The sequence below is a fragment of the Diabrotica virgifera genome, chromosome 2 (assembly GCF_917563875.1).
Source record: "Diabrotica virgifera virgifera chromosome 2, PGI_DIABVI_V3a".
Lineage (NCBI taxonomy): Eukaryota > Metazoa > Arthropoda > Insecta > Coleoptera > Chrysomelidae > Diabrotica > Diabrotica virgifera.
The window spans coordinates 171,992,021-172,015,036 of NC_065444.1; the positions used below are offsets into that span (position 1 = coordinate 171,992,021).

General features: G+C 31.7%; 1 protein-coding gene across 12 annotated transcripts in view; it reads right to left on the reverse strand.

Annotated features, from left to right (window-relative positions):
• LOC114331473 (transient receptor potential cation channel trpm) overlaps positions 1-23,016 on the reverse strand; it is a 1,429,758-nt gene that overhangs the window by 88,323 nt on the left and 1,318,419 nt on the right. For 11 of the 12 annotated variants that reach the window (XM_050642920.1, XM_050642916.1, XM_050642919.1 and 8 more), the window contains 2 exons: positions 9,876-9,932; positions 1,923-2,102 (listed from right to left, as the gene is read on the reverse strand). In XM_050642920.1, coding sequence (XP_050498877.1) covers positions 1,923-2,102; positions 9,876-9,932 — 237 coding nt within the window. The remainder of the gene's footprint in view (positions 1-1,922; positions 2,103-9,875; positions 9,933-23,016) is intronic. The other variant, XM_050642917.1, reaches the window with a different exon arrangement.

Genomic DNA, 23,016 nt, shown 5'->3' on the forward strand with positions numbered 1-23,016 from the left:
ATATTATAAACCAGTGGCTCCAGAATATCAACATCGAAACCTTACCATGGCCCAGCTACAATCCAGATTTAAACCCAATCGAGAATGTCTGGGGGGTTATTGTAAAACGGTTGTATCGGCGTAATTTTTTACCTCAAAATGTTGAAGAGCTGTGGCACGGTATACAACAGGTCTGGGAAGAGCTCGCTGAAGAAGACAATTTCATAGTTCCTTTCACGCAGATGGACCGAAGACTACAAGCTGTTATCAATGCTGATGGAGATATTACAAGATATTAATTTTATTTTTATATACCTAAATTTAGTATAGTTTTGGCCTTCCAAACAACCCTATTTTATGTAAAAACTATCATTTATATACTCTTTATAAAATGTAGGAATTCAAAATACATAACATCAAAATTTAGAACTTAATATTTATTACAATTTATGAATTAACATAATATGTAATCAGTTGTTTGTTGTTTGTTTATTTTAATATTTGTCTGTCATAATAAATATAATATAATGTCAGATCAATCAAATACACTGCTCAACATGATCAAATCTTACTAAGAGTCGTCTCAGTTTTTTTAGGAACCAGCTGTACATCAAACGAACTTTTCAGCGCAGCAGTCTCTAAAGTCCGAACAGCTATGATAATTGCCGACCTCCGTCGCTGAGATGGCCCTTAAAGAAGAAGAGTACCGGCCATATGCGTCCGTTACGGGTAGGACAACGGTTATTTTATCGCATTTTTTTTGTTCTTGTACTAATAGCTACTCTTGCTGTAAGTTGGTAATATACACCGTTTTTATTATTATTTCATTCATAGGATATTTTGACCAATATAAAGCTACAGAAATAAAAATTAAAGTGATAATTTTTGATAATATCCCGTCGTCAAGTATATTACGTCAGATGCCCTTCGTTGCTACGAAAAAATACATTCAGTGACATTAATGACAATTAATGTTTTAAAAGTAATAAAAGTGATGACTTTCAACCGTCAAATATTTATAATAACTGTGTGTTTAACTGTAGTAATTTCTACTTACATAAATAAATTACAATAAACTTTTAGTTTTGAACAGTTTTATTCATGAAATAATCGCAGCAAATTGCACTCGATCTCTAAAATTATTATCAAATTGTTTCCCTCGTGCCACTTTGACATAATTTCACTCCCCTTCGGGTCGTCAAATCAAACTGTCAAAGTGTCACTCGGGAAAAATTCGATAATTTTAGAGTTCTTGTGCAATTACTACTGAAAATTTTTTCAAATTAAAAAAACGAAAAATTTTCCAATCGATTTTTTTAGAAAACGGTGTATCCTACCGACCGACGTTAAGATTACCTTTTAGTACTAGAATACCTCACAATTTAATAATTCTGTATCAAAAATACCTAAAAAGTTAAAGACAAAAAAGTTATGCGATAAAATAACCATTTGACTAACCCGGACTAACCAAAAGGGACGCCTATGACCGGTACAAGAAATTCGCAATTTATGGAATCGATTTGTCTCTGGAAGATTTAGCTTTTCGAAATAGAAGCGTTCTGGAGCTATTTAAAAAAAGCTAATCAAAAGACTTCATCTTCAAAGACTAGGTGATTTGGGTTAAGGTTAAACCTTAATATTTTATGCCCAGGAATCTGTAGTTAAAATATTTCCATTTATTAATGAAACAGTCTGAATTACTTTTATTTGAATGTGTTATTTGGATTAACCTCTGAACATAGGTGCATTTGTAATAATTCTTATCTATGAGTTTCTAAGATATAGTCATCGGTTAGCTATTTTTCAATGTCCTCGTATTAGGTTCGTACATTTTCAATTGAAAGGAGAAGACTGTTCAATTTTGAGCAGTTCCTGGTCATTCTGTATTCAACTATACCTAATAATGTACACTAGTTTTATTTTGTCTATATTTTCATACTTACCGAATTCGACCAAAATTTTGTAATCGGTGCTGTATAAAATTCATAAAGCTTTTTCTTCAACTTCAATTCTTTGCCCTTACTGTACTGAGGTTTAAATTTTGTATCTTCGAAATCCGGAAGAATCTTACCATTTTCTTGAACGACGGTATCCCTCGTAATAAAATTTTCAGTTAGTAGTGCCTGTAAACAAAATGTCAAAATAGAACGGACCCAAATAAAAAAGGTAAACAAGAAGAAATAGAGATTAGGATAAGCGATAGTATAAGCATTTAATGCGACAATAAACTACGTAGACTTATGATCAAAAGAATATCAGACTACATAAAAGAGGGAAAATAATACTAAAAGGCAAACTTATTATTTTTTAAACTGTATGTTTAAACACCGATTATGCTTTGTAAATAATACAGCTACAAAGTTTTACAACGTTGCAACAGACAAAGCACCAGTTGTTCGCGGGCAAAAGTACGTTTATATTTCAATGCAAGTGTTGGAAGCGTGAATTGAGATCTGCAATTATAGTCCAAGAGGCAGCGCTGAAAAATCACTTTGAATTTACTAAAGCTAGATTTTTCACAGGTGATTACTGTGATTGTGTAGAGAAACATACTGCGGTCGGTCAAGCGAAACATAGAACTGGGGTTACTGAGAGGGTATCAAAGTTGCTTTCCTACGAAGGTAATTAACTCCATTTACTAAGGCTGAAAATCAGTACACACATTCTAAATTGAATATATATAAGTTATTATAGTCGCTCAGCTGTATGACGGGACAGAGCCGGTCGGTCGGCCCCAATGAATGTACAGGGTTATTCACTATATTTTGACCCCCTTGTAAACTACTTTATTTACAGAATTAGAAAAAAATGTAAAATACAAAAGTTATTCGATTTTTTAATTATGATTTTTTGACATAGATATTTATCGTACTAGTGACATCATCCTTCTGGGCGTGATGACGTAATCGACTATTTTTTTTTAATGGGAATAGGGGTCGAGTGCTAGCTCATTTGAAAGGTTATTCAATTCTCTATTCAGTAATATAAACATTAACATGATTATTTATACAGGGTGTCCAAAATTTTTTTTATTTAATTAATTGTTTAATTATTAATTCAAAAAATTTTTTTGGACACCCTGTATAAATAATAGTCTTAATGTTTATAGTACTGTATAGAGAATTGAATAACCTTTCAAATGAGCTAGCACACGACCTATATTCTCATTTAAAAAAATAGTCGATTACGTCATCACGCCCAGATGGATGACGTCACTAGTACGATATATATGTCAAAAAAATCATAATTAAAAAATCGAATAACTTTTGTATTTTACATTTTTTTCTAATTCTGTAAATAAAGCAGTTCACAAGGGGGTCAAAATATAGTGAATAACCCTGTACATTCATTGGGGCCGACCGACCGGCTCTGTCCCGTCATACAGCTGACCAACTATAATAACTTTTATTTATACTCAATTTAGAATGTGTGTACTGATTTTCAACCTTAGTAAATGGATTTAATTACCTTCGTAGGAAAGCACGATATCAACTTTGATACCCTCTCAGCAACCCCTGTTCTACGTTTCGCTTGACCGACCGCAGTTTGTTTCTCTACACAATCACAGTAATCAACTGTGAAAAATTTAGCTTTAGTAAATTCAAAGAGATTTTTCAGCGCTGCCTCTCCGTCTATTAGATATAGGTACATCTAGCAATATTCGACAGCAATACAGTGCGAAATATTTTGCACAAATAAAGAAAATAAAGAAACAAAGGCTAATATTACTACTACATGTCGGTTTATAATGTTCTCTGTCTTTTTTCGACTTCCAATTGCCACTTCGTCCGGTTGTTCCATAGGTCCTCTTCTATGTTTCTTTCTCTAAGCTCGTTGTCGATTCCTTTTCTCCAATTTTTCTTGGTCTACCTCATTTTCTGTTTCCTTCTGGTTGCTATTTTAGTATTTTCTTTGGTGTTCGTTGTTTATCCATTCTTTGTATATGTCCGAACCACATACGTTGTTTTGTTGATAAGTTTTCCATGATTGTTCGTTTGATTCTCATTATTTCTCTAATGCGTTCGTTGGTAACCCTTTCTCTTTTAGATCTTCCTGCTGCTCTTCTTCAAAAATCCATTTCCGTTGCTCTTTTTTCCATTTCCAGTTTCATTTCAGTTTTTTTCTTTCAGTGGCCATACCTCACAGCTCTACAGGGTGATTCAAATAAAGGGCCTATTAGAAATATCTCGAGAACTAAAGGCAACAGAATCATGAAAATTTGAATTAAGGGGTTTTGTAGAGTCATCTGTTTAATGAAAATATTTTCATCTATTTGCTACTTCAGGTTATACCGCAAGTTGCTTATAACTTCGTTTTTTTTAAATGGGACACCCTGTATATTTTTACATTTTTGGATTCTCTTCGATATCTTCTTTCTTAAAATATGAGGTTTTGTAATGTTATACAGGATGTTTTAAAAGATAATTACGGTTTTTTATTAATTTCGTAGCAACATTCACACCCTGTAGAATTGTAGTAGTTTGACATCTAAAACTCTACTTTCGTTTAAATGACTCTTAATATGCTCTACTATTGTGAAGAATCATTAGTATAGCTAAATTTTTAATTTTAGTATACAGGGTTGGTCGAAACTCGGAATGAGTATTTTCTGAGTTTTCTTAAATGGAACACCCTGTATTTTAGTATTGTCATGAAATGATATTTTATGGTACTTTTTTATTTTTTAAGCATTCCCTATACCTAACTGCTTTAATTTGTGCTTAATTGTTAATCGTACCAACAATCTTAACTACGTAGGTATTTTGATAGCTAAACCATTATTGGTAATTTTAAGGATCAGTCTGGATTAATATGTATTTATTTCTGAAAACTTATTTGTGATTGAATATTTTCACGGCCAACCTAATAAAATTTTACGTATTTTTTGTTAAAATTAATGTTTAGCTTGAATCACCAATAACTCACAAATTAAAGCAGTTAGGTATAGGGAATGCTTAAGAAATAAAAAAGTACCACGAAATATAATTTTATTACAGTAAGTTTCCATTTAAGAAAACTCAGAAAACATTCATTCCGAGTTTCGACCAACCCTGTAAATTAAAATTTCAAAATTAGCTATACTAATGATTCTTAACAATAGTAGACTATATTAAAAATCACTTGAACGTAAGCAGAGTCTTTAATGTCAAACTATTATAATTCTACAGGGTGTGAATGTTGCTACGAAATTAATAAAAAAACGTAAATATTTATTAAAACACTCTGCATAATATTACAAAACCTCATATATTAAGAAAGAAGATATTGAGGAGAATCCAAAAATATAAAAATATACAGGGTGTTCCATTAAAAAAAACGAAGGTATAAGCAACTTCCGGTATAACTGGAAGTTGCAAAGAGATTAAAATATTTTCATTTAATAGATCATCCTTCAAAACCCCTTTATTCCAATTTTCATGATTCTGTTGCCTTTATTTCTCGAGATATTTCTAATAGGCCAGTTATCTGCCTCAACCTATATAAAGTGATAATCTTCACTATAGTTTCATATATCCTCTTTTTATTTTCTTTGCTGATGAATTGGTTCTATAAAGTACTGTTTAACATTGTGATGGCTAAAAAAAGTAAATCATTCTGTGTTTGTAAGAAGCATACTTACTTAGTATACTATTAACACTTCTGTGGTGTACTGTGTGACATTGAAAATAGAACATCCACTAAACACCAAAATAAATAGGAACCCTTCTTTTGTTAATAAATTTCTCAACTCTTCAATACAGGTATAGAATAATATGGTCTATATCGCATTGAAAAACTGAGCCTCAAGTAATCGGAACTGCATGTCTAAGATGATGCAAGTATATTATTAAGCCAGAAATTGTAATCTTTATCCCTTCTACCCTGAGGTGTAGGAATCTGTTTCTGATTCTTTCATTATTTTTCGTTCTTCGCAAATTTCTTCCATATCTTTCTATTATCTGTTAATTTTTTGGCATCGTTCCATGTTGTTCCCCTTTTTTCTAAAATATCTATTATTACTGCATTCCACTGTTTTCTCGTTCTACCACGTTTTTTCCTTTCTATATTTCTACTTTCCCAGATTCTTTTAACAGGTATATTATCACTCATTATTTGTAAGTGTCCCCACCAACCCAGCTGTCTCTCTTCTATATAAGATTCTAATGGTTCTATTTCTAATTCTTCTCTTATTTTTATATTCTTAACTCTATCCCTTCTAATCACTCCCATTACTCTTCTTAGATATTTCATTTCTATTGCCTGTAGTTTACTTTTATCCCTTTTTGACAATATTCACGATTCGCATCCATATGTGAGTACAGGTCTATACACAGTTTTGTATTAGGTATTGATATTTACTGACTTGCTCTATTTCTACCCCATCTATTTGCATATTTATCCTTTTCTTATTTCTATCTATTACCATTGTCTTTGTTTTACTCTTGTTCAATTTCATACCGTATTTTGTTAATACTTCATTCCATACTATCAAGCTTTCTCTTAGGTCTTTCTCGTTTCCTGCTGTAATAACCACATCATCAGCAAATGCACATTCTGTCATCCCTATTTGTTCTAATTTCCTATATCCTATGTATATTGGTTTAGTTCTTTGTTTACTTTCTCTTATTATTTTATTGATAAATATTATGAACAGCCAGAAATTAAAATACATTAAATCTTCTACCTATCATGCCTCATACATCATACAGTGCACCAAAAAGCATGGTAGTGACTGCTGCGGAAGGAGGTCCTCCATTATTCTGTTGAAAAATTAGAATACTATGTTGTTTTATAGTTTATAGTTGTTAAAGATGAAAGTTTTATAGTTAATAAAGATATGCTAGAATAAGTCCTCCTAGGAAGTTCTGTATGTAGTCCTGAGTATTCATGTTGTATTGACGGAATACTTATAAAAACACACTTCTAATAGGGGTCCATCAAACAAAATTAAACCATTGAACACGATTTCATTTCTAATCTCAATGGACTCAATATTAACATAGCTGTAACCTCACCCCTTTATATTTCTCTGCCAACGGAAATACGAGAGGTACGATAAAACTGCAAGCCAAATGAACTGACCCTACGATAAACTGATCGTAGTGACACTGTTCTGTACGAGTCAACCATTCCTGTGGTAGGGATGCAAACGTAGAAAATCCATCAGCTACTTTATAAACTACAGTGTGATTAATATGTCTAATTATCCAAGAATCTCTCTCTTCAATCCTGACCTCCCGGAGCGAGTGTAGTGGTCGACGTGATGTCGTGTATTGTCAGTCTCCAAACATCTCTGTCTCTGGTCATTTCTTTCAACTCATGCATATGTGTTTTGCATATTCCTGTAATTTGATCGGTCCATCTTGTTGGAGATCTTCAGCGTGATCTTCGGCCTTTCTTCACCTTTCATTGTATAATGAGGAATCCAAGAATATCGACCTTTAAAATATAATTTCCTTTTTTCTCTATCGTTCTCTATACTATATAGGCTGTTTACATCCATCTCGGACCAACATGTTATTTAGTGCCATTTGATCATCTAAAATGTGGTTTGTTGTGTCATGGATATTGTTCCATCTGTTGTATTTCTGTTTCATGGTATAATAATTAGGTGTCTTATGAGATTGACGTGACTTCATTCGTCAAAGAAGTAGAAAATCATCCAAATCGCACATCATTAAGCGGGTAATATACAGGGTGTTTGGTAAAGAATAGGCCATAGCTTAATCTTAGATTCCTGAACTTAAAATAGGTCGATTTAAGCTAACTTCCCTTAGTACAAAAGTTGATAATAACCGAAATACAGGGTGTCAAAGTTAAACTTTTATTTTATTTATTTTTGAATATTTCCTGACAGGCATGGGACAACAACATGAAATTTGATAAGTGGTGTTATTGTACAATCTACCAAATTATGTTAAACAAACGTTTCTGGCTACTAGCAGAGGCGTACGGCGGGGGAACGTGAATGGTTGACCCTTCCCAAATTCTACGCCACTGGCGGAATTGCTATTTTAGTGCAATTTTTTTCTCCAATAATTTCTTTGTAAAAAACATACTCTTCATTAGTAACGATTAAGCCATTAGTTTTCGAGATATTTGAAGCTAAGAACGAAGGAGCATAATACATTAATCAAAATAAGTGTGCCTTTTCATTTTTAACTTCAAATATCTCGAAAACTAATGACTTTATCGTTACAAATGAAGAGTATATTAATTGCATAGAAAGTATTTGAGAATCTAAAAATTATGCTAAAATAGCAGTTTCATCAGTGGTGTAGAACTTGGGAAGGGTCAACCATTCACTTTCTCCTGTCGTACGCCTCTGGTAGTAGGGTGTACAGTGCCTACAGTTTCTGCCAAGTATCACACGGATATGTCAAATTATTTTAAAGTATTCTTTTTTTTTTAAATAATTTATTCTTTATTTAAAACTTTAAGAAATATGTGTGCCCGGTACTATAAAACTATTTGACATATCCTTATGGTATTTGGTAGAAAGTGTAGGTACTATACACCCTACTAAATTATGTTAAATAATCGTTTGTGGTTAATACCAGAGGCGTACGACAGGGAAAGTGAATGGTTGACCCTTCCCAAATTCTACGCCACTAATGAAACTGCTATTTAAGCATAATTTTTAAAATCTCCAATACTTTCTATGCAAATAATATACTCTTCATTCGTCATTACGATAAAGTCATTAGTTTTCGAGATATTTGAAGTTAAAAATGAAAAGGCACACTTATTTTGATTAATGTATTATGCTTATGCTCCTTAATTTTTAGCTTCAAATATCTCAAAAACGAATGGCTTAATCGTTACGAATGAAGAGTATGTTTTTTACATAGAAAGTATTGAAGAATCAAAATATTGCACTAAAATAGAAATTCCGCCAGTGGCGTAGAATTTGGGAAGGGTCAACCATTCACGTTCCCCCGCCGTACGCCTCTGGTAGTAGCCAGAAACGTTTGTTTAACATAATTTAGTAGATTGTACAATACCAACACCACTTACCAAATTTCATGTTGTTGTCCCATGCCTGTCAGGAAATATTCAAAAATAAATAAAATAAAAGTTTAACTTTGACACCCTGTATTTCGGTTAATATCAACTTTGTACTAAGGTAAGTTAGCTTAAATCGACCTATTTTAACCTCAGGAATCTAAGGTTAAGCTATGGCCCATTCTTTACCAAACACCGTGTATACTCGGGTTGTTATAAGCTAGGCCACAGTCATAGCAGTTTTAAAATATTTCTAAAACCAGTACCTTCCAGTAGCAGATTTCGTGGGCGTACTGGGAAAATCCAATAACTACAATATTTTTCAATTTTGACATTTTAATACCATTAAATCCACAAACATCAATATGTTAACAGGAAGAACCGTATGTTTTAGAATTCGTCATCCACCATGCTTAAATTGGTACATTCGATGACGGAGAAAATTAACTAACTCCATCTTTTTCTAAGTTTTCATGAATAAAATAATGTTTTTCCAAATATTTTTATGTACTTACATGTATGTTCACACCACCTGTGGTTGACATCCATCAAAATCATATCCAGGTACCAAAACTTGAACAGCCAGTGTACCCGATTTTTAAGAGGTAAGCCATAAGGTATAATAATGTTTAAATGCGTTTTTCTCAAAACTTTACGTTTGTGAGTTAGTGAATTTTCCCAATACGCCCACGATTTATTCAATTTTTCGTTAGTACCTACTTAGTCTGTTTTCTGAGAATATTTATTATAAAACAATTTTTATTCATCAATCAGTAGCAATAATAAGTAGTGTCTGATATTCTGTTGCATAGTACATACCAAAAAGCGAAGCAACACAAAATAGTTACAGATATAGTTTAGAAGAGAATATCAAACAACATTAAGGACACAGTTGGGGTAAGCTTTGCTACCTTTACACCAGTTGGATTTGTAGACTTGCTCCGAATACTCAAACTTCTAGTACGCTTCTAAAATAATAATAACACACTATTAGCCCACCACAAGTAAATAAGAAGTGGCGTAGGTTACAATAGAACTAAAACAACTAAAAAGAAAAAGTCAAGCAAAAATTCTAAGTACTATAGCTCTGTAATTTAGCCCATTGTAGACGATACCACATTTGAATATAAAGTCAAAGCTTGCTATAGCTAAGTATATATTTGCTAAGCTGAAATCACGACCCAATAAATTTTATACATTTATTAATTTTATTCAATATTTGAAAAAACAAAAACTGGAAGTAGTACTACTTTCGTTTATAAATCTAATAACAAAAATATTCATTAATACACGTTATCTGGAGTTTCGAGGGTTTTCGGCACTCCATTGAAGCAAACAGATTACTCGGGAGGTTTTTGGGATCGCTGAACACGAATACGTCATCTGAACCGACCCCCAGAGCACCTGTTGTACAGGGTCACTGCTGAGCCACATCATCTTCTGGAGTTTCGAGGGTTGTCGGCAATAAATCGATACAAACAGATCACTCGGGACGTTTTTGGGGTTGCTGAACACGAATATTACATCAAACCGACCCTCGGAGTCCCTAATGCACAAGATGACGAATATGAACGCCATCTTCTGAAATTTCGAGGGTTTTCGGTTTTCGGAGGTCGTTTCTGATGGAGTATTCGTGTTCAGCAATCCCAATAAAAACCCCCAAGTAATCTATTTGCATCAATTTAGGGCCAAAACCGTCGAAGCTGAAAATTATGACGTGCCTTAGCAGTAATCCTGAGTAACAGGGCTTCGGGGGCCAGTTCTGATTGCGCATTCGTGTTCAGTGACCCCAAAACACCATGATTAACAAAATCTGACGCTTAATAGACTTATTTTGACATGTTTAAGCACTTTTGAATTCATTTTATGCACTTTACAGTGTAATTATGCATTTTCAACTATTTTTGCAAAGAATATTTTCCTGACGTCATCCCGAACACAATGCAAAAAGTTTCTAGGTGTTGTATTATTTAAAAATCAATTTATTTTGTGCTAAATCAATTTATTTTGTCTATCAATGTTGATATTAAACGTTGGTTAAAAGGGGGAATTACTTTTTGTGGCGCATGTTTCAACTATGTTCGATTTATTGTTTTAGTTTTCCAAAGCATTGAACTATTGTAATAAACTCGCAACTGAATTTGTAACTCAAGAAGATAAAATTATTTTAAAAATTTATTGGGTCATGATATATACAAATTATGACACTTTACTAAATTTCTATGGCATTTTAAACTATAATGTTGGTTTGACTCTTAGTATAAGTACAGCTTTATACCTAAGGATCAATTTTACAAAAAGTAAGTATAAAATCTAAGTGAATTTTTTAGCTAAACATATCTAGACATAGTATTTATTACATAAAAATTAGTTTAATTAGTGATACTAACAACCCATTGTCTATATTTTAGGTATATATCTATCGACAGCGGTAAAAAAAAATACAATTTACATATAGACTGCGCTGCAAAAAAAATCCATCCACTGAAAATTTGGTCATTTTTGATGTTTAGAATTTCCTAAACCTGTTGTCCGATTTAAGTGATTTTTTAACACGTTATAGCCTTATTATTTGACAATATCGCTGTAATAATATTGTTGCTAGACAGTCAAACTGTCATTGTATACCGGGTGTACGAATCAAACTGAGTTTTCTTCTCAAAGTTCGCATCACCCTGTGGATTATTCTAGCATTTATAAAATACTGAAATTAAATCCCAACTATAGCCTCAGGTTTTCTTAACATTTTGTCTTTCGATTCATTCGCTTATGTTGGATAATAAAAAAGTTAGGTAATTTAACAACTGGCCATGGTCGTCATCAGTACAGGGTGTTTCTAAATAAGTGCAACAAACTTTAAGATGTAATTTTACATGAGAAAATAATGACAATTTGCTTTATAATCATATGTCCGCAAACGCTTCGTTTCCGAGATACGGGATGTTCATTTTTTTTACAAACTGACGATTTAGTTATTGCTAGTTATTGCACATTTTTTGACATACAATTAAGAATTTAATATTCACCATTGGCGCGCAAACGGGTATTATGACCGATAATATTACCCGTACGCACGCCAATGGTGAATAGACAATTTTTAATTGTATGTTAAAAAATGTGCAATAACTACGTCTTAAAACCCACCAAATTTCATTTGCATATCTTAACTGGTTTTAAAGCAATAAATAAATCGTCAGTTTGTAAAAACAAAATTGGACATCCCGTATCTCAGAAACGAAGCGTTTGCGGACATATGATTATAAAACAAATTGTCATTATTTTCTCATGTAAAATTACCCCTTAAAGTTTGTCGCACTTATTTAGAAAACACCCTGTACCGATGACGAACATGGCCAGTTGTTAAAGTACCTAACTTTTTTATTATCAATCATAAGCGAATGAATCTTCTTCTTCTTCTTCTTCTTCGCGCGACTAGGATTACTTCTGTTTGTCTGCCTCTTATTCTGTTTCAGTTGTTGTTGACTGTACATTGTCTTTCCACCTTTTCGGCGGCCTTCCAACGGGTCTTCTGCTATACGGCTTGTTGTTTTTACAGATGTTCGCTAGTCTATCTGGTTCCACCCGGTTTACATGTTCGTTCCAGTTTTTCTTTCTTGTTTTTATCCACCTGTTAATATTTTGAATTTTGCATCGTTCTCATATACTTCTGTTGCTTTGTCTGTCTCTTAATGATATGCCCGCTATTGATCTTAATACTTTCATTTCGATATTGTTGATTTGTTGTTTCGTCTTTCTTGTATCGGTCCTTGTCTCCGCTGCATATGTGAGGATAGGTCTTACTGTTGTCTTGTATACTTTTATTTTGCTTTCCGTGGTCAGATATTTGTTTCTCCATATGGTTTCTCGGAGGCAACCACTTACTCTTGCCGCTTCTGTTGCTTGTGTTGTGGTCTCTGTTCTTATATTCCTGTCACTAGTGATCTCTACTCCTAGGTAATTGAATTTAATTACTTGTTCTACAATTTTGCCGTCTATTTTTAACTTGCATCTACGCGGCTCTTTACTTATCACTATACATTTAGTTTTTTCTACTGATATTCTCATATTAAGTTTATTTGCTGTGATATTGAAAGTGTGGAGCTGCCTTTGTAGGTCATCCTCGTTATCAGCAATTAGTACTGCATCATCGGCATAGCATAGTATCGTGATTTTATGCGCTCTCATGTGGTATCCATGTCGTTTTCTTACTTCGTGAATTATTTGATTCATCACCATACTGAATAACAATGGGCTGAGCGAGTCTCCTTGGCGGATTCCTCCTTTTAGTTCGAATAAATCTAAAGACAAAATGTTAAGAAAACCTGAGGCTATAGTTGGGCTTTAATTTCAGTATTTTATAAATGATATAATAATCCACAGGGTGATGCGAACTTTGAAAAAAAAGCACAGTTTGATTCGTACACCCGGTATACAATGACAGTTTGACTGTCTAACAACAATATTATTACAGCGATATTGTCAATGATTAAGGCTATAACGTGGTAAAAAATCGCTTAAATCGAACAACAGGTTTTGTAAATTCGAAACATCAAAAATGACCAAACTTTTAGTGGATCGATTTTTTTGCACCGCAGTGTATTTTAAGAAACTGTTTGACAATGACGGAGAAGAACTTTTGTCAAAAATAATGAAAGCCCAGAATATGAATATCAGGACGAGAGGTGGTATGGAGCCCCACTACCACCGATAAAAATAAAAAAATGTAATTGTAGATTGTAGAAATCAAACAACGACAGAAAAGTTTGACACCATCAAAGCTGTTATTCATGCCAATCTCCTAAGCCAATTATTTTATAACAGTAATGGACAAAATAGTCAATAAAGTAAAACTCAATTGGCATTCCTAAATCCCATACTAGCTGCATTAGTAGCAGCTTTATTGGGATAAAGAAAACCTCTACTAACCATAATAATAGAAATACTGTAAAATTAGTGTTAATAAAAATATCATATAAATACTACCATAAAATCAAAAACAGCGATAACAAAAAATTATTATAAAAAAGAAAGCCATATAAAAGAAACTTATTCTGTCAAAAAAGGAAATATTGAATTAGACATATCAAATCGAATACACATGGAGAGGACAATGTATCCATCCACATAACATAAGCAAAATCAATATGGCAAATGGAAAGTGAATGAAAAAGAAATACCACAGTCGCTAAAAATTTAAAAGGGGAAAACTCACTTTCAGATAAACCAAAATAAATTATGGAAAGAAAATAATAGAAAAATATCTATACAATTTTGGATTAGAAGAAAAGGTAACGTACGTAAATATATACTAGAAGCTCAGACGCTAACAATACTATTTTTACTACTTCTATTCATATTCATACACTTGTAGAATGTAGCGACAGAAGTAGCCAAAAGGAATAAAAGTACAAATATACATACAAACTAATGAAATCAATTTTATAAAACTGCTGTAAGACCAGCCATTATAATGAGATCTCAGACGGTTAAAAGAAAAAAGTCGACATGCGTGGTGGGAGAATTAGATGATTGCTTTAAGAAATGTAAATAGAAATGTAAAATAATGAAGATACTACTTCTCCATTACATTTTAACAAACTTAAGAAAATCCCCAAAAATACCTACTTCTTAAGTAGCTGCATATATCTACATATAAAGCTAGCAACTTATAGGTTTATACATTTTTACACTGTTTTATAATAACCATAATAAACAAGTTACATTTATCATCTAACACAATAACATCGTTAAATATTTAGTGGGCAAAGATATACATATGTGTGTATACATACATACACATAGGTATAGCAGGTGCAACCTTCACCCTCAGATAGTTAAATTTAGGAATGAGATTCTTGCGCAACAGAATATAATTTCAAAATACAAAAGTGATGTGTTTCTGAATGGTTTCCCACAGAGTGTTCCACAATGTACCGGGTGTCCCAATAAGAATGGCTCTCGGCCATATCTCAGGAACTGTTTATAGTACAGCTTTGAGAAAAAAATATTTATAACCAAAGTTGCCTCGGGAAAAGCCTGGAAATTATTTTCATAATTGTAGGTCCACCGCTAGAGGGCGTAATTGAATATCAAAAATTAAAAAATCAAAATTTTACAAAATTTACCTAATGCAAGGGCACTGGAAATCCAATCATCGTATTCTTCATAAAATTCTGCGCATATTTGTTTTCACAAGTTTAAGTCTACCTTTGCAAATAAGAGGTGGGGGTGAGTGGGAACCTTCTTATGAAAAATGGCTGTAAGTCCGGTTCTGCTAAATCGAATTTTGCATACTTGGTCTTGTTGAAAACAGCTCTTTTTCGTCAATATAAGAGTCTTATTTTCGAAATAGCCTAGTAATATGCCAGCTAGTAAGCGTTATTTAATTATTTTCGGAAATCTAGTTTTCTTTGGAGAATATTAAATACAAGTATGCATTTTTAATCCTGTATTACAAAATTAGACCAAATTAGCAACATAATACCGAAAACCGCATGTCGATACATTTTTTATATCTCGAGATATCTTAAGAAACGTGTAAATTTTAAGCAACTGTTAATGTCACCGGTAAACGAAGTTAAGGAAAAGTAGTGTGCTATGGAAAAAACAAAGAAACATTTTCCAGATGTAAACTTATATAATTAATTAAAACAACAATAAGACAAACACCACTATAAAATATAACAAAGAAATAAAAGCAACTACTTACTTAGTGACGACCTAACTGTTCAAATTGTTGCCCATCATTTTCGATGCACTTTACTCTTTTCGATTTACTCTTTCAAGAGTAGATTGAACAGCAGTCTCAATTTCTGCTTTCGCAATGCTTTGAATGGCGTTTCGTATTCTCTAGATTCTAGATCATGTTTTCTCGAGTAGTGGGCCTAGCGGCAAAAACAAGGTCTTTAATCCGTCCCCACAAATAAAAGTCAAAAACAGTAACATCTGTTGCTATTCAATCTACTCTTGAAAGAGTAAATGCTTGCATCCAAAATGATGGGCAACAATTTGAACATTTAGGCAGTCACTAAGACTAGGTAAGTAGTTGCTTTTATTTCTTTGCTATATTTTATAGTGTTGTTTGTCTTATTGTTGTTTTAATTAATTATATACGTTTACATCTGGAAAATGTTTATTTGTGTTTTCCATAGCACACTACTTTTCCTTAACCTCGTTTACCGGGGACAGTAACAGTTATATTTAAAATTTACACATTTCTTAAGATATCTCGAGATAGAAAAAAGGTATCGACATGCAGTTTTCGGTATTATGTTGCTAATTTGGTCTAAATTTGTAATACAGGATTAAAAATGCATACTTGTATTTAATAATTTCCAAAGAAAACCAGATTTCTGCAAATAATTAAATAACGCCTCCTAGCTTGCATATTACTTATTAGGTTATTTCGAAAATAAGACAATTACATTGACGAAAAAGAGCTGTTTTCAACAAGACCAAGTATGCAAAATTCGATTTAGCGGAACCGGACTTACAGCCATTTTTTCATAAGAAGGTTCCCACTCACCCCCAGCTCTTATTTGCAAAGGTAGACTTAAACTTGTGAAAACAAATATGCGCAGAATTTTATGAAGAATACGATAATTGGATTTCCAGTGCCCTTTCATAAGGTAAATTTTGTAAAATTTTGATTTTTTAATTTTTGATATTCAATTACGCCCTCTAGCGGTGGACCTACAATTATGAAAATAATTTCCAGGCTTTTCCCGAGACAACTTTGGTTATAAATATTTTTTTCTCAAAGCTGTACTATAAACGGTTCCTGAGATATGGCCGAGAGCCATTCTTATTGGGACACCCGGTACATACAGGGTGAGTTTTTAGTGCGGGATCGGTCGATAACTCCATTATGGTATAAAATATCGAGAAAAGTTATTTAAAAAAAATGTAGGCAATGATACTCTGCACGCTTGGAAAATATGTCCATTTATACAGGGTGATCAGTAACTGCGTGGTATATCAAACATATAATTTTTTAAATGGGACACCCTATATATTTTTTCATATTTATATTCCCCTCATAATTCTTGTTCATATAATATATGGTTTTGCATTACTATACAGAGTATTTAACAAGTTATGACAATTTTTATTTCGAAATAACTATGAGATTAACACCCTGTATATAAAGAAGTAATTCGTAGACAATAATTTGTTTTATGTAATAAGATAAACAATATACTGTAGTTTTTAAATTAAGTCCAATTCACATCATTGACGAATATTTGTATACAGGGTGAACTACAAAACCAAATTACGATTTTCTCTATTTTTTTAAATGGATCACCCTATATTTTATTTTTCAACATTATTGTATTTAATATACTCCTTCATTTTTATATACGATTCCCTATATCTAAAATGATTACTTTCAGAGATATTTTTAGTTTTCTTCAAATTTCGGGAATACATTCAATTTTTCTAGTAGAAATAAGTTAGTATTGAGTGATAATTAAACAAAATTATTCTTATTAGATAAATAACTAACACAAAATATAAACCATAGCAATATGCAGTGAATATACCAATAAATGTGATATTAAGAAATTATCATATTTCCCTAATATACAAGAATCGTAAAATTCCTACAAACAAAACTTTGTATTGTATATAAAAATATAACAAGATTATTTTTATTCAATAAATAACTTACATGAAACATAAATCAAAACAATATACAACTGATGTAACAGTTTTTAGATTGGTATATCAACAGTATTCTAAGCCAAGAATTTTTTAGTAGAACATTCACTTTTATAAGCACTTTTAAACTACAAAACAAAATTACGATTTTCTCAATTTTTTTTTAATAGATCACCCTATATTTTATTTTTTTGAAATATTGTATTTATGATACTCTTTCATTTTTATATAGCATCTTCTATACCTAAACTTATTAGTTTTCTTCATTTGCCGGGAATACATTAAATTACATATTCTTATAAATATAAATAACTTAACAAATAAGTATAATGTAATAATATAACAAATATTTTCATTCAATAAATAACTAACAAAAAAATAATAAACCTTAACAAAATTTAATGAATCTACCAATTAATGTGCTGTTAAGGATATAAGTCTAAAGTAAATGTTGAAAATGACCACTTTCAACGTCTATGCAATTTTGTAACCGATATTCAAATGACCGAGCCACATTTTTAACATTTTTGTAAGTCAATATTATTAAAAGCTTCTTTTATTCCATTTTTCATATCATCAAGCGTTGTTGGATGCTTCTATTATACAAGGTTTTTTATATAGCCCCACTTGAAAAAAAATAAATTTTGGAAGAACTGGAGCACCGTCGTATAAAAACCTCAACCGTCAAAAAATGTAGACCAATCACATAATCTCTAACAATATCACCTTAAACATTTATAGATCACCTAGTTTGAGTGTTAACAAAGTAGGGATTTCTTATTGATGCATATTAATGAAATTTAATATGAAAATTATATTATTAATAACTGCGGGTCACAATCTGCTATTAGGAATGTGTTAGTAAAAACTTCTTGGCTTAGAATGCTGTTGATATAATAATCTAAAAACTATTAAATTAGTTGTATATTGTTTTGATTTATGTTTTGTGTGAGTTGTTTATTAAATAAAAATAATCTTGTAATTTTATTATACACAACATACCTATATTTTTTTTGTAGGAATTGTATGATTCTTGTATATTAGGGAAATATGATAATTCCTTAATATCACATTTATTGATACATTCATTGCATATTGCTATGGTTTATATTTTGTGATAGTGATTTATTAAATAAAAATAATTTTGTTTAATTATCATTCAATACCAACTTATTTCTACTAGAAAAATTGAATGTATTCTCGAAAGTTGAAGAAAACTAAAAATATCTGCGAAAGTAATAAGTTTAGATATAGGGAATGCTATATAAAAATGAAAGAGTATAATAAATACAATATTTTTGAAAAATAAAATATAGGGTGATCCATTTAAAAAAATAGAGAAAATCGTAATTTGGTTTTGTAGTTCACCCTGTATACAAACATTCGTCAATGATTTCAATTGGACTTAATTTAAAAACTACAGTATAATGTTTATCTTATTACATAAAACAAATTATTGTCTATGAATTACTTCTTTATATACAGGGTTTTAATCTCATAGGGATTTCGAAATAAAAATGGTCATAACTTGTTAAATACTCTGTATAGTAATGCAAAACCCTATATTATATGAACAAGAATTATGAGGGGAATATAAATATGAAAAAATATAGAGGGTGTCCCATTTAAAAAATTATATGTTTGATATACCACGCTGTTATTGATCACCCTGTAGAAATGGACATATTTTCCAAGCGTGGAGAATATCATGGCCTACATTTTTTCTAAATAACTTTTTTCGATATTCTATACCGTAATGGAATTATCGACCGATCCCGCACTAAAAACTCACCCTGTATATATTACATTGGGAAATAAGTTTCTTCTCTACCTCACAATCTAGCATGGATTACAGCAAGAAGTATTGCTATTTCGAGTTATTTCGAAGTGATGGTAGATTTGTGTATTGCCATAAGGAATGTGGTTTAATGGAGGAGTTGGAAATTTCAGTCTAGAATGCAACTGAATGGCGTTACCAATAGCTCAAAGCGAAGCTTGAATTGTGTTTTTTATACAATGGAGATTTATTTGGTTCAGTCCCGATAGGCCATTCAATTCATTTAAGTGAAAGATATGAAGAGATAAACTTCATATGAAGATATGAAGAGATATTGATGTGTTGCAATATGACATGCACCAATGGATCATTTGTGTCCGCTTCCTCCTTGGTCAGCAACCTGGATATACAAAGTATATTTGCTTTTTGTGTATATGGGACAGAAATATCGAATACAATCAAATTGGCCGGGAAGATCTGACCTGAAGTTTGGTGGTCCAAATATTGTACATCAACCACTTGTGGACATTATATATATTTCAACCTCTGCATGTAAAATTGGATCTCATGAAGCAAGTCGTTCAAGCTTCACCAATTGAAGGAGACTGTTTCAAGTGTCTAATTTCAGCATACCTAGCTGAAAATAGAATACCTAGCCTGTCATTTGAAAAAATAAAGGCTATTTTCTTTGCCTGACCATCGATATTTTCGATGGTCCACAGATTCAGCAACTTCTTAAATATGAATATTATACAGGAACAATTTCAGGAATTGAAAAGTATGAAAAATCACTTTCTATTCTCCGTTCTTTTCTTAGTTGTTTTCATTTTCTATTCTTAGTTGTTTGTATTATCATTTTATACAAAAAAGTATAATGTGCGGTTCAAAGAGAATAAATATGTGGTTCATAACGACAATAATTCCTCGAGGAGATTGTAACGTATGTAAATCTAAACATACCTACATATTTTTTCTGAATCTTTGCTCCAACATTTCTAAGCTATTGTACAATTATTATAAGTAAAATTTACATTATTTAAAGATTTACATTTAATGAATAACATTTATGAAACTATTACAGAACAGAATTAACACATTTTGTGAATTAGAATTTTCACTAATACTTTTAATTGACACGAAAATTATTCATGCTAGATGTATAAACAGTAAAAGGTTAGTGATAAGAAAATAAAGGTATTTAAAAGTATGTAGTAAAAGTGTGATATGTGCTGGAAAAAATAATTAGATTCAAATAGGAGGGTATCACCTTAAATGTAAAAAAATATTAAATTCATCAACTAATTGTTCATTAATCTCCTCAATAACAATGGATACCTCTTAATTTTTACCCACTTCTAAAATTTTCTTCTTGGATTTCCTCTTCATTATTTTTCTTAAAGTGTCCTCTCCTCAATGGAGGTTGGCTACTACAATTTGCAAACTCTTCTCTGTCTTCAGCCGTTCTTATTAGCTATTCAAAATTGAGCCCTGTCCATTGTTGGATAATTCTTAGCTCCGATAGTATTTTCTTTCCTAGTCTCTATCCCTCCATCTTTCCTTTTACTATTAGTTGAGTATATTGGTACTTATTAATCTCAGGATGTGGCATAGGTACGATGTTTTCCTAACTTTGGAGTGTTCAAAAGTTTTCGTTTCTTGCCTATTTTATGCAGCAGTTTTTTGTTTGAGGTATGTGATGTCCATGAAATCTTGAGGATCGTCTGGTAGATCCACATGTCAAAGGTCCCCTTCAAAGTTATTTACGGTTGATGTTTTAAGGTTCCAAGTTTTAACTACATAGAATAGAGTCGACTAGACCTAGTATTGTGATAAACGTACTTGAGTTTCTAGTTTTATTCACGAATAACATCGAAGTTTTTCAGTTTAGAAGTCAGTCGGAATCTGCAATCAAAGCCGCATTTTCGGAGTAACTGATGCTGTATGTTGTCAAGATGAATGGCGTTAACATGACGTTCATCTTGGAATCCCCTGTGCCTCTTTAATTATGAACTTATAATATAGATAATAAGCAGGGGTCATAAAATACATCTCTGTCTAACTACCAATTTCTACTTCTGCGGACGTGGAATCTTTTTATCGGCAAAGTGTTAATCTATACTTCGTTTTAAAATCATTGATAGCACAGTTTTAATGATACCTATCTATAATTAACTGTACCATTATGAATTTATAACTCGAGTACAACAGATACAACTAACTTTAACTTTATTTAAATTACTTAATTTAATTTAAATATTAGTCCATTCACTCACGGTTTTTGCTGTAAATTTTAAAGAACCGCTTGGATTGACATGAAATTTGGCACACACATAGCTAACATGTCAAATAAAAACAATGATATTGTGCCGATGTGTTATTATGCTCTGGAGGTAGGTATCACCCCTTCTCTTGAGTCAAAAACATACGTTCAAAATAAGTCCGGAAATGGATAAACTGAGTAATTCGGAGTAATTGTTTTTTTGAAAAATGTTCATTTAGAAAATGTTCGTTCCCGCTTTACATGTTACTTTACTTATTATATTGTTTATATTATCAGTAGTAATTACACGAGAGCTCTAAAATTATCGATTTGTATCCCGAGGGACACATTTAGTTTTAACTTCACGACCCGAAGGGCAGTAAAATAATGTCAAAGTGTCACGAGGGCAAAACAAATCAGTACTTTGAAGAGCTCAACTGTAATTCGGTACGATTATTTCATGAATTAAACTGTTTTTAAATCATTTTAACTAATATTTTATTGATATCTCCTCCTGAATATTTGCTAAACTTGTTCATGGTGTTCTCTTTGACAAGTTGTAAAACATTAATGTCACTGAATATTCATTTTGCGTAGCAACGAAGGGCATCTGACGTAATACTTGATGACGGGAAATTATCGAAAAAAATTACCGCTGTAATTTTTTTTTCTTGTAGGTTTCTATTGGTCAGAGTCTCTATGAATGAAACAATCTGTAAGATTTATCGATTCAAAGTGCTTATTTTGGAAAAAAATTTGTTGTAAAGTAAAAAGTATTTTTTCAAGTTTGAAAAAAATTTTTTTTTTTCAAAATAACTTAAAACTTGTTATTGTTGCCAAAAATTACAAAAAGTAAAAAGAATGTAGGTTTAGCTTCTGTAAATATTTTTGATTGTTTGGTTTTTCTGTAAGACAAAAATTGGTTGAGATATGACTGTTCAAAATTTGCATACACTCGTGATTAGTGTCTCGTTCAAGCCCTTTCAACTACAACCCTTTCTAAAATGAGCCCTTTGAACCGATCAAACTTACAGATCATATAAACAATACATAGGTAAGTAAAGTAACTTGTTAAGCGGTAATGATTAATTTCATTTGGGATGCTAATTAGGGGATGCTTCACGATTTTCTTTACCAAAAAAAGGAATCAACTTTATTTTGAGCTTACTTTTAATACTAGAAACTTTTTTAAAAACAAAAATAAACACTTTATAAAAAAGTTGTGATAAGTTTTTCCCAAAAAGTGTTTAATTTTTTGGTTATTTTATTAAATATTCGATTTGGAATTTGACGAATAAAAACCTACTTTTCATTAGCTGCAAATCTGCCTCTATTGGGTCTAAAGACTTCATAC